The sequence below is a fragment of the Amia ocellicauda genome, chromosome 19, assembly GCF_036373705.1.
Source record: "Amia ocellicauda isolate fAmiCal2 chromosome 19, fAmiCal2.hap1, whole genome shotgun sequence".
NCBI classification, from domain to species: domain Eukaryota; kingdom Metazoa; phylum Chordata; class Actinopteri; order Amiiformes; family Amiidae; genus Amia; species Amia ocellicauda.
In genome coordinates, this window is record NC_089868.1 from 9,096,661 (window position 1) to 9,110,708 (window position 14,048).

The following is a 14,048-nucleotide window of genomic DNA, read 5'->3' on the forward strand; positions in this document are numbered from 1 at the left end:
TAAAAGTCGAGTGCTTTTTATTGTAACAAAAAAGCAAGAAAAAGTTGCAAGCATAACTATACACTTTATTGTATACTCATTTTGTGCTTTTTTACGTGTTTCTGTCTTTGTGCATTGTCATACCACCCCATTTGTGAATGAAGGTTAGCAATCAAAATGCATTCAAAGTTTTCATTACATTAAAATAAGTCGAATAAATCCTTAATTATTTAAGAGACTATTACAACAATACATCAAATCCACAGATAGTAAACATTGACTTCTGTATCTCCAAGGACTTCTGAATTTGTAATCTTAAGTATTTTTTGTAACAGAGGAAGATTATTTTTTATATTAATTAATGAAAAAGCAAATCAATAAAGAAAAGGTGCATTCCACTCCCTTCTTCCTTCTTAATTAACAAGTTGGCAAATTTCTTGGTTTTATGCATTTTGAGACATACCCTTACTTTACCAGTAAACATAATTTAATTTGAAGATGAGTAATCCTGAAGAATCCATTTAAAATCAGTTTCATTAAAAAGAATAGTTGATTATACAATACAATTAAAAATACTTCTAATATTCTTTCTAATTCCAGTTTTAAAGTGTCCCTTGAGACTTACATAAATTCATATAATACACACTTCTTACATTATATATCACATATACACATTTATATATATATATATATATATATATATATATATATATATACTTCCCTATGAAATATATGGATTCATACAACAATATTGTATCACGTATTAAACAGGACTCATACATGACAATATACTGATCATAACTAACAATCTTTATTCTATGTATTGTGTGGTCCTTGAAAAGATAGTTGCATTCATGAGCACATGAAATCCATATTTATGTAATTGAAGACCCTGTGCTTTTGATCAGGATAGAGCTCACAGCTAATTCTATGCTTTTTTATAAAAACACGGTTATGTTCTTTGTTTTTTATGTTAATTTTGCAATATTTTAAATATAACCCCCCTACTGGCCTAGTTCCCACTGATAAAACGGTACCCAGAGAGATAGGAACCTAGCCCACTTTGATCCCACATATTCTGGTGGTGCTTCCCTAATTTGCCCCAATGTTTAGGGAATCGAATTCAAGTCATTGTAGGCTAATGATATAATTCAGATTCAAACCAGTGATCTCTGGACGATAGGCGTCATCCTCTGCTCTGAGGAGAGGCCACATGGAGGCTCCAATTCCTTCACTTGTCAGTGCAGGCTGGTGCAAGGAAAACTAAGCAAACAGGCACACACCCAAAAAAACACAAATAGTGAAAACCACAGAGATTCTAGTAATCTAGGGAACAAGGAATCAATTGAGAAAAAACTAAAACTGAAATCCCCACAAGAATATTGTGAGCTCTAGGCTGAAAATGATTTATCGGCAAGTGACTGCAACTATCTCTTCAAGTTTTTTTAAGTGTGTTATGAATGTTTTTCTTTAAAATTGGATATGGTGGGTCCATAGAGGCAGTGTGCTTTCCTCTTCTGTGCTTGTGGAGCACAGTGGTTGTGACCTGGGGTTGAAAGGTGAGGGGTGACGAGTGAAGGGGTCATTAGCAGGAGCAGTTCTGAGGTAGTGGAGGAGGGTTTTCAGTCAGCCGGGTGTTCTTGGTGCCACTGACCATGGCAGGGTCTGTATCCACGCTCTCGGACATCTTTACACAGATAATATCCACCAGACGCTCAAACACCTGTCTCACGTTGATGTTCTCCTTGGCACTGGCCTCAAAGTACTCAAATCCTGCACAGAAAAACACAAAGATGTGTTCATGAGTTCCTTATGATGTTGTTTCCATTGTCAAAACTGAAAAACAGGTTTTAAAAAATAACCCAGAGATCACCACCAAGTGTCACTTCAGAAAGCAATGCATGGGCATGTTTTATAACAATATGTTTGTCAATTTGCTCACTACTGTGCAACTTTTACTTTTTCTGGGGATCCATTTTTTTAGGCCAACTGGATTTCAAAACAAACAAACAAATGCAAAGTCTGGAAAAGCCATGTCATTAGAGCAATGTTTTCTGAGATGTTTCAATTCAAGTTATTGCTTGTGTTGAAGATAATTATAATCCTTACCCTTTAACCCTTTATCATATATTCAAATGGTACTTCAAAAAGCTCTGAGGGTAAAAAGGAAGGAAACCACCTGTCTTTCCATTAATCAGTGTCATGAAATGCCTTAAGCAAAGTGACTAGTAGGTGAAGGTCATGAAAATTAGGCTGAACACAGAGAGACTACACCCAAAGTACAAGGAGAACAATATTGTGCGTTGAAACTCATCAGCACCCTGATTGCAATCTAACTGAAATGTTATGGGGTAAGCTTGATAAAAGAGTGAAATGTAAGATTGGAACCAGCATGCATATGCTTCTGGAAATGATTGAGACTGAACTACAGAAAAAACAGATGGTAAAACACATCTAATGGCGTGTGACAGAATCAGCAGCTGTGCTAACAAGGCTGCTTATTTTGCTGAGAAATGTTCTCTGTCAAGTGCAAGCAAAACTTGTTCCCTGCCTCATTTTCATTTTAATAAATTTCCATTTGCATTCATAGTTTATTTGGTTTATTCATTTTTCCATTACATTTTCATACACTCCTGCCCAAGGTGTGTCGATGATAATGAGTGTCAGTGCATATATATATATATATATATATATATATATATATATATATATATACATACACCGATCAGCCATAACATTATGACCACTGACAGGTGAAGTGAATAACACTGATAATCTCGTTATCATGGCACCTGTCAGTGGGTGGGATATATTAGGCAGCAAGTGAACATCTTGTCCTCAAAGTTGATGTGTTAGAAGGAAAAATGGGCAAGCGTAAGGATCTGAGTGACTTTGACAAGGGCCAAATTGCGATGGCTAGACGACCGGGTCAGAGCATCTCCAAAACTGCAGCTCTTGTGCGGTGTTCCCGGTCTGCAGTGGTCAGTACCTATCAAAAGTGGTCCAAGGAAGGAAAAGCGGTGAACTGGCGACAGGGTCATGGGCGGCTAAGGCTCACTGATGCACGTGGGGAGCGAAGGCTGGCCCATGTGGTCCGATCCAACAGACAAGCTACTGTAGCTCAAATTGCTGAAAAAGTGAATGCTGGTTCTAATAGAAAGGTGTCAGAACACACAGTGCATCGCAGTTTGTTGCGTATAGGGCTGTGTAGCTGCAGACCAGTCAGGGTGCCCATGCTGACCCCTGTCCACTGCCAAAAGCGCCTACAATGGGCACGTGAGCATCAGAACTGGACCACGGAGCAATGGAAGAAGGTGGCCTGGTCTGATGAATCACGAGTTCAAGGTGTTGACTTGGCCTCCAAATTCCCCAGATCTCAATCCAATCGAGCATCTGTGAGATGTGCTGGACAAACAAGTCCGATCCTTGGAGGCCCCACCTCGCAACTTACAGGACTTAAAGGATCTGCTGCTAACGTCTTGGTGGCAGATACCACAGCACACCTTCAGAGGTCTAGTGGAGTCCATGCCTCGACAGGTCAGGGCTGTTTTGGGACCTACACAATATTAGGCAGGTGGTCATAATGTTATGGCTAATCGGTGTATATATATAGCAAAAGCAAAACAAATATAAGAAATAGTAATATAAAATGAACGTTAATACTAAACTTTAGCTTTACTAAATTGTCCATTTGCTTCCTCAGCATTTTACAGACAATGCAACATGATTGTCGTATGTATTCCTAGCAAAGTGGGCTTAACTGACTGAATGGATTTCAATAGGGTCAAGTTGGATCACTATCCTTTTAAAGGGGGATTTCTATATCCATAGAACCCTTAGGAACTTACCCAGTTGGTCAGCCAAGTGCTTGCCCTTTTCTGCTGGCACCACCCTCTCCTCATCCATGTCACACTTGTTCCCCACCAGGATGACCTGTGCATTATCCCAGGAGTAGGTCTTGATCTGGGTTGCCCTGGGGAATTCAGATCAGTTAGACTCAATACAGTGTCTGTCTGCAATTGGCAGTGATGTATGATTTAAATATTACGAACAATTTATTGTTTTAGTTTACCTAAAACACAGCTTTCACAGATACCTTTCAAGTCTGTAAACAATAGAATCAAAGCCCTCAGTCCTTCCTAAAATTTGCTTTGAGCTCATTACCACCCAGTCGATATGTATATTCTACATCCTTGCTACCTGCATGTATAACTTTGCAATTATCTATATTATATCTGACAGGTGTCTGACCAGTTCTGAATGGTGTCTAAAATATTTCATATCATCTTTGCTGCTGCTGCAAATGTCTGCAACACCTCCTGCATTTGAGAGCGCTACACTTGTGACTTAGAGATGTGCATTTTTAAGCAGAAAGGTTTGAAAAGACAGTGTGGTGTCTGCCTTTGTGCGTGAGAGAAATACACCTGGCATGGCAGAATATGTTTTGCTGAGGAAGGACAGTCTGAGAGTGAGTGGGGAAAGCCAAATACAAAGTGGTGAAGACAGCATACCTAGATTACTGATGAATATATTACTGTCACCCTTGCTGCAGATATTTAAAACCTAAAAAAAGTGTAATCTTTCTTCAAGGTCACTAAAGTCAGGACCCAATGAGAGAAGTGGAAATCAACAGTATTCAGAACTGTTGGAGGCACTTTACATAAACAGTTGCAGGTGCCTGCAACAAACTACACATTCTTTCCTGGGATTCATAAGGAAAAAGTTTGAGGAGATTAATGGATCAATAATCTACCATGAAATAAATAAGCATGGGACAAATTTGCATGTTTTCTCTGTTTGTCTCCTTTCTTCTGGTATATATATATATATATATATATATATATATATATATATATATATATATTATATATATATATATATATATATATATATATTTTTTTTTTTTTTTTTTTTTTTCCTTCACATGGCCTATTTTCACCACACTTCAAGGCGATGTTCATATTTAATTTATTCCAAATCCACTTTAATCAAGCTCTGCCACATAGTTGGCTGGTTTCCATACAGCATTCTGAATCATGGCTGTGTCTTAACCCCACCATGCGGTGCCAGGATTAAAACAGCACACGAAAAATTTATGTTTCTCTTGAGTATGAGCACTTTTAGAGGAAAAAGAAAGCAAAAATCGGTGAAACATGAGAATTACCTTATTTTATCATTAAAGAAAATAAGCAAATTAATGTAAATGAATGGCCAGTAGTCAGAAGACTTTTGGGGCTTCTTTAAGTACAATAATAATTTACAATACCTACCAGTCTTGCACTGCATTGAAGGACTCTTCATTGCAGATATCATACATGAGGATAAAGCCCATAGCCCCTCTGTAATAGGCAGTTGTAATGGTCCTGTAACGCTCCTGCCCAGCCGTGTCCTTCAGAAGAAAAAATTAAACACAGCAGGAGTTTAAATCATATATAACCAAGTGAAAACCTTGTAAATTATATATTCATGTTTTGTCATATGTAAATCCTTCACAGTTGAACCTGAAAGACTGAGTCACCTGGTCCTCAGACAAAAACCTCAAGGTTCATGTCAGTCACTCCAGTGTCACTGTTCAAAAAAGTATAATGTGTCTGAGAATAATATTGGCTCTGAAACTGCACCTTTCAATTTCAATCAACTTCAAGTCTAACACATAAGTGTATTTGTCTACCTTTAATGTTATTAGCTTTGAGAAAACATTTCACTGAAATCATAAACCCCAACAACTCCAACACATACTGTCCTGATACCTGTACAAGTGTTTCATGGTCTAGGGTCTCCTCTCCCTTACTATATGGTGTGATTTACTATTTCTATTTCTGAAAGATTGTGAAATAGCGGTGAAATGTGCCCACAGAGCCCAGCATTGGACATCAGTTCTGCAAAACTAATTGTACATGGCACTGCAGTCTGCCACAATCACCTATTAACCTAAATCTTACTGGAGCAACCAGTTATAATCTCTTGTAATATCTTGTTCCTGATTTGCAAGAGTGGCCCAAATACCTCCTTCCCCACACGCACAGCACCGTTGTGGGACATTGCCCTGCCGCAGGTGATTTGTGAAGATCCATGGTGAAGTTCAGTCAGCCAAGACATTGTGTGGCACATGCTGGAGTGCCATGTAGTTAAAACAAGATCGAATCAAAGTTTAATTAGATACTTTTAATAAAACATGTACAGGCTAAATTTAGGCAAAAGTAAGTAATCCCACAACTGTCTCATAGCGTATATAGGATATAGGCCTAGTTAAATTGATAGTCATTTTCTGTGTGGTAGATTTTTCTTATGCATATGCAGTGCAAGCCACCATCCAGCATAGATTTGATAATTTTGCAAGTATAGGAATGTCACTCTATATTGGAGATTGTTAGAAACGTGCTTCAAAAATCCAATCGAACACTACAGGCCTTTGAGCACATTTTCAGTGTTATATATCTTTTACATTGTTACTTCCGCTTCTGTTGGTTTATTGTGATTGATGCTATTTTCACGGTGGGCTTTTTTTATCCCAGAGCTGTGTTCTAACCATGGTGTGATCTGCGGATATTACGCTGCTCGTTATTTATTGAGGTTCACTTAGAGGTACTGTCTAATCTTCCACCCTTTACTTCTGTATTGACTAAAAGGATTACCCCCCCTGACAACAGCAGGGCTGCATTCAGTCCCTAAGGAAACTCACTTGGAGCTGTATAGCCATGGCAACCACCTTCTTGCAAGTTCACTAGCAAGCTTCAGGCCCCACTATGAGGACGTCTGGTTTAAAGCTTCCGGAAGAAACAAGGCCTCTAGTATGTTTTTGTAAATTATAATTATAGTTAAATTAATAGGCTCAGCTGTACCATGACTTTACACATCAGGCACAATTTTTACTGACATTTCTATCTTAAAACCCTACTGTAGACACTTTTCTTTACATTCACATTTACTCATATTTATCATTCCTTTTAGCCTGGTTTGTAAATGTGCCACAGTCATCGATGCATTTTAATTCTGTGCTCCGTTTCCTGTCATTGGGTGTTCAAACATTGAATAGCATTTGACTTGAAAACCCTCATTACAACACGCATTCAAATCGGATGATGTAGTACAAGCTGCCAGACCCCTGATCTGAACAGGTCACTATACCTTTGAGTGCCTGAAAGACACAAAAAGGAAAAAGCAAAAAACAAACACATCCCCAGGACTCCCCAGTGGAATTCAGTTGTATGCTCTGGAGAATCCAGGAGAATTACATCATCATAACTGGCCCATAATAATGATAATAACAATATGTAGTTAAGCGGTTCAGTTTTGTCTCCCTTTTTATGGTAAGGATCATATATTTGCAAATTTACAACTGAAGCATCTGTTCAAACAGTCTGTGAACAACATCCTTAGCTCTTCCCTGGAATGCTAACTGCATGGGAAACCTCAGTCTCTTGATCAAGGTATCCAGTTACAGGACCATAGTACAGTCAAATCCTCAATTTCACAATGTCTAACCCTGCAAATCTCTAAAATCCAGTACTTTTGTTGGATAGACTATGGACCAGCACACACAGCAGGCCTTGGGTCACATTCTAAACCATATTGGTTTCGACCCAAGACCTTATTGAATTCTCTGTTGTCCCCTCTAAATGAATCTAGCAGCACAGCATATAACAATTAAACATGCTTCGGTGAAAGCTTGACTGACTGAATGACTGCGCAGTGGCATAGAGGAAATCCACTCTGTGTTTCAATTTGTATACACTTCAGAAACTGGTAAGTTCGCCAGAGTTGCGAAGGATATGTATCTTCTATGCAAGCCAAGCAGCAACCTTTGCATGTTCACCTGATTTTGAGCCGCCAGTCTCAAGTGCAGTGAATTTGTTGGTAATTCTGTGCAGGTATGGTTGAAGACTGCCTGTATCCTACTCCCACTTTCTCTTGCTGTAATTTTAAGAACCAAGTCCTCAGCAAAAGGATAACGAATGCACTCCACCAATAATGATGCCCCCCAGCTGACACGGCGTAAGCAGCTGACATACTGCAATCTAACACTGCTATCTAAAAAGAAGATGGTTCCTTCATTAAGCCTGCTTTTGATGTTGTGATTTTATCTTCTATTGATGGGCAAATACATTTTTCCTCCATTACCTAAGAAAGCCAAGCAAATGCAAATTTATTTTTCATGAAAATCATACTAAGGATTAAACAAGACTTGCTATATTATGATGTATCTTATATATTATTGGTAAAAGTCCTCCAGGTTGGCAATCTTTTGTCATTTTTAATCTCAAATGGCAATCATGAAATACAGAGTATAGTATAGGTACAGTATAGGTATTATAATAATAATAATAATTACAATAATAATCAAATCATATTAATCATCACAATGATGCAAAGAAGAAGAAGAAGAATTGTGCTCAAGACACATGATCTCATATCTCAGGGTAAGAGTGGATGTAATACAAATGTTGTTTCTGAGACTGGAATTTGACATGGTTTAACTTCAGTGGGTTCATTACGAAAACAGTGAAGGATCTCACACAGCAGGCTTGATTTTATGGTGTAACAACAACAATGAAAAACAGACAGAATGACAGCTTGTACCAGTCAACAGCTGGCAAGGTATGCCAGCAGCACAGGTGTGATCAGACACAGCAGCACTTAAGTGTAGTTGATATTTTAGAACAAATCTATCTTTGACACCCAAGTGTTCACCATGTCCCAGTCGAGGGAATTTATGTAAAAGGAAAAATCGTGCGTTCTGTAATTAAAACAGACCTCTCTTTCCGATGTAAATACGCATGCAAATATACCCTTTCTATAATTGCTAACGATCTCTGTATTTATATAACAGGTAGAGCATAATTCCACTTGCAGAGCTGCTTATATTCTCAGTGGAAGAGTAATTACAAAACTTACAAGTTGAAATCACAGGACAAAATGATAGTCTGAGCCACCCAACGTCCAAAACTACAAGCAGGTGATGACACAGCAGGGTGACAATCATGTTGCCATGACCACTCTGTGGTACTGACAGTCATGTGTCACTTCACTGTGCCACAGTTTTCCCATTTGAGCATTTGAACATGGAGTCTTCAAACTACGATATCCAGTACAAGCCCCCATTGGAATCTTAAGAAATATGGAAAAAATAGCCCTGACCCAAAGAAGAATGAGAGGGAAGTATTGAATCCATAAATATCCCACTGCTACATTTAAACACAAAATACTGTCACCACAATAAACAAAACCAGACTCCTCTCACTTACAGTAACACAAATAATGCTTTAAAATGTTTGTCAGACATGCAGGTGCCATAAGTTTTAATCAGCCTGGAGAGCTCCATAACCTGTGTTCCTATTCTATAAAAAAGTGTGATTTGGGGGTGACCGATAAAAGTATGAAACCTGTGAGAAAATGAAATTCAAAGCATTAACCTTTTTATTAACTAAAAGAACTCTCAGATCTACTTTGTGAGCTTCACACTTCTGCCCCACAACCCTGGCTTTCATTCCCTTATGAATAAAGATGGCAGCTGCCTTACAATCCATTATCATAGCACCACCAGGCAGTGTAATCTGTTTTTTGTATACATCTTGCCCATTTACCCAGTATAAAACCTCTCTCTGCCCCAAACACGGGCTTGACACTCAGCGACGGACTCACCCAGATCTGCAGCTTGACTCTCTTGTCATTGCGGTACACCGTCTTCACCTTGAAGTCGATGCCCACGGTGCTGACAAAGGAATTGCTGAAGGAATCATCTGCGTAGCGGAACAGGAAGCTCGTCTTGCCCACGCTGCTATTGCCGATAATGAGCAGCTTGAACATGTAGTCAAAATTCTGGTCCGATGAGTCCTTTTGCCCAAAACGGGAGTCAACCTTGGCCATCTGGGTAAAACAATGTCAGAACAAATTGTGTAAACCATTTGCTGTTAGAATTCAGATTGATTTCAATAGAAATTGTATTAGTAGGAATATTAGGGCATAACATGGAATAATAGTAATGTTTAGGTTCTCTCAGCTTTGTTTATTGCTGTGGTTCTCAGCCCTGGTCGTGGGGATACACTGGGCTATGTTCCAACTGAGCTCTCATTTATTAATTACTTTCAATAGAACTGGAAAATAATTTGACTTCTTGAATTGCTCATTTTACAAGACACTGGAGAATGCAAATGCCTTATAGAACCTTATGACTAACTCTCCAACTGATTCAAATAATGAAAATGCAATCTCGAAGTGAGTAAATGAACTTTTGAGAAGAAGGATAGTGATGCATTCCCATGATTTAACACCACAAGAAAATAATAGGAAAGTACTGTAACTGGCAATTTCAGAAACACATAGCATTAGAGTTTCACATATGTTTCTACAACTGGATAAGTAACATGTTTGCAAGTATATAAGATTCTTTAAAAAACTGGACACCCTGACAACTTATTAAATTAATGTGTTTTTAACAGGAGTAAAATGTAAGTGGGCAACCCTTAGTCTGGAGGGCAACTGTCCTGTGGGTTTTGTAGATATCTGCAAATAACTGCCTCAGATTGTTCAGTTCAGCAATTTGTTCATTTGAGGAATGGGGAATTCACAAGGAATGAATACTCAAAGAAACTTCAGGGCCAAGGCGGCCTACTACTGATGCGGAAAAAGAATACAAAAATGGGGTTGTCTGGAACAAATAAATAAAGCACAGGTTAGCATGGGCTGAAAAGCTTAATTTTGGACACAGATATTAAATGGATATTAATATTAAATTTCGTTTTCTTTCTTGGTGATATTAACTATCACTTTCTGCTATGAATATTTGTAAAGCAAATTCTGACCTTAAGTTGTCTTATATATTCCCAGTACAGTATCTGATTTTGATCAAATACACCTTTAATGAAGATTTTAAAAAATGTCTATTGCCATCATTTCTTGATATTTTCATCTACAATTACTAAAGATGAAGTAAAGGCTCAAATATTGGCTACAGTGTGGGCAGGATACATATTGATGAAAATCTCCCAGAACAAAATTCTTCACATCTTCATAAAGACTTCCATATACAGTGTTTATGTAAGGTATTTAACTATTAGGCTATGGTATGTCCATGGTTGTATGGTGAAATGTAGGGAAGCTACAGTTAAGCTAGGATTGCTATCAATTCTATCTATTCTATTTGCTAGAATTGAAAGATAGCTACAGAGGAAAATACTGCATGGTTATTACTCCTGGATGTCATGGTGAATTTTAAACTAGTTGACATCTACAGTCCCCATGATGGTCATTGACTTTAAAATCCCATCAACCAATTAAACCATGTATACAATTCTTTGAGTGGCATCACAATCAATTACATTTATGCTTGGACAGTGCAACGTTGGAAATAAAATAAAAATAACACCACATGCAAGTGAATGCGTTCTGAATCCTGCAGAAACACCGGCAGAGGGACAGGGCGGAGCGGGCAGTCCTGGGGATGGACAATATTTCCCTGCAACTCCAATATTCTCTACTCATAGCCTCTCCCTCTTTCTGAAATATACGTGGCCCTTCAGAAGCAATTCTGCATACTAAGAAGTGTTGCTTAATTGTCTTTTTAATATTAAGATTAAGTTAATATGATAGTTCTCATTCAACCCCCTACCTCCATCCCAAATGTAACTTTCTAGTTTCTTACTAACTAGCTAAATCACATCTCCTTGTCTTCTTTCTACAGGCGAATACAGCAGCAGCAATAAGGAGATTATCAACCTGAGATTAATATCTTATCTAGAGATCTATAGTCATGCTGAATTCACTTTTTGTTTTGCCATGGCGTACTAAGTAAATGCTCATATTCAAGCAGACATGTTTTACTCAAGGTAGAGATGTTATGGATTACAGCCTACAGACTGGTGCTGGTGTCTGTTCTGATTTAAGTTGATATTTGTTTTACAATATACAATATGTGGCAACCTAGCATCTTAGTTAGCCCTGATAAGTAAATGAAAAAGAATTAATAAATATGCACCAACACTACACAATTACTTTATTGCATTCCTATGAATTGCATAATTAACCACATTAATGAACTGGTTAAGACATTCATTGCATTGGTATTTATAGTTACCATACTACTCTATCTTGCTGTTCACGATCATAATAATAATAATAATAATAATAATAATAATAATAATAATAATAATAATAATAATTGGTCTACAACGCTTAGAGGTAGCATTGAACCAAAGGTGTGGTGTGTCCTATTCAAAGCATATAAACAACTCTTTGGATCATCTGCATAGCAACTGTTATTAGCTGGAGAACCACTAACAGCCTTACCTTATCTACATCAATAGGAAAATGATTATCATAAGCAATACACCTGCATGCCTTTGCAATGATCTCTGCTGAAGCAAAGGTGTATTCTGGTCGAGACACTGTCCACGAAGTAACCCGCAGAAGCCTGTGTTTATTTGAAACAGCCACATCCGCAGAGAAGCATTGCGTTTTTAAAAGCCAATTCTTTAGTCATGTATGCAAATCAGCCATAATAAAATATTTGCCCCGCAAGCTATCACTAACGCAGACGCATAGGCTATTACCAGGATATAATCAAAAGATAACGAATGCTGTAAGAATGGAATAATACAAATAAGAATGTCATAATAATAAAATATTTGTAAATGGGATCTCACCTTATATTCTTCCTTTGCAAAGCTTTTTATCTGCAAAACCTGATTGCAAACCTAGCAGGTGATCCAAATAGCACCTTGGTGATTGGGTCCAGAATGAGTTGCAATGGAGCTGAGGGTCTTGTTGACTAATATTGACCGTCCCCCTCTTTTTCACGTGAATAATGTCTACCGTTCAGCTGCTGCTTCGGTTTCCCAAAGATCAAAATCCCCCTTCCCTTTTTGGAGACTGGCAAATGCAATTCATACAATCTGCTCCTATCTGTCTCGTCTCAGCAAGCTGCTGAAATTTAAGGTGGAGCAACGGAGAAGATTTATGAAGGCTTCTCGCATCCCCCTTTAAAGACACGTACAGCATGCATGAACTACAAGTGTAATGGCATATGATCGCACAAGATACCTTGCTTTCTATTCCTTGGATGCACAAATATCGCCACATATGTTTTTCTTATGTATTCTTAATCAAGCATGAATTATTGATTGACTGATGGATGCATCCGTGCATTGCATTTGTAATTATTATGTAGTTAAACGGGCATGTCATTCATGAGTAATGTATTATATAACAAAGAATTGGGTGCAGTTGTGAAAGGGTCCACATGATTCTACATCTCTACATGGCAGAGGACAGATGTAACAGATTTAACAGACTGTATGTGTTAGGCAATCAGGGTTCTAGGAAAGAAATGGGAGTATAGAAATAAGGGTGGCATTTGGAAACACATTTTGAAAGAAAAGCACATACATGCACACACGCACACAGTTGTACACCAAGCTTGTGAAGGGCATCATATATGTCCACAGAAGCGGTGGTTTCAAACTAGATGCATCACAATAACAAATCCACCCCCCCACCCCCCAGCACATACACAGATCAAAGTCTCAGTAGATCCAAGAGAAAAACACTTTCCCTTCTTAGCTCAATGCCTTTGGCCTTCAACTCCTCCAGCTGGGGCATTAGCAGAACATGTTTTGCTGGTTGCTCATATGTAACTACAATTATTGTGGTTATTCTAACAGTTATGCATTAAAGACCAAGCTAGACTGCAATATCTGTGATAGAGATACACAAACAGCTGCAGGATTCTGTATGCTACTCAGCACACCTCCTTTCAGTGCAGTGTTTTTTGTATGTATTGTATTAAGGTTTGGGTATTTTACAAGTCTTTTACAATTTGAATTATGACATAATTCATTATGGAGTTTTTAACAAAGTGTGTTCCATGTTCCATATTATTATTATTATTATTATTAAAGATGTTGCCCTGTATTGTATAGTTGGGTTAATACATATACTGTATATGACTTGTATTGTAAAGATGGACAAATAATCTCTTATCTTTTTACATAAAGGCTTTGTCTTGGATATTCACACTGGTCCATTGTCAACTAATTCCAGTATATATTATTTATAATTGTACCCAGAATCCA

The 14,048-nt window shown here is 37.9% G+C and overlaps 1 protein-coding gene across 1 annotated transcript; it reads right to left on the reverse strand.

The window, feature by feature from the left end:
• On the reverse strand, positions 1-12,991 carry rab3b (RAB3B, member RAS oncogene family). The gene is made up of 5 exons (XM_066692281.1): positions 12,621-12,991; positions 9,622-9,846; positions 5,250-5,368; positions 3,828-3,952; positions 1-1,752 (listed from the first exon to the last, which is right to left on the reverse strand). The coding sequence occupies exons 2-5, from the start codon at positions 9,844-9,846 to the stop codon at positions 1,565-1,567; spliced, it is 657 nt and encodes a 218-aa protein (XP_066548378.1). The 5' UTR covers positions 12,621-12,991; the 3' UTR covers positions 1-1,564.
• Between the last annotated feature and the right edge of the window lie 1,057 nt (positions 12,992-14,048).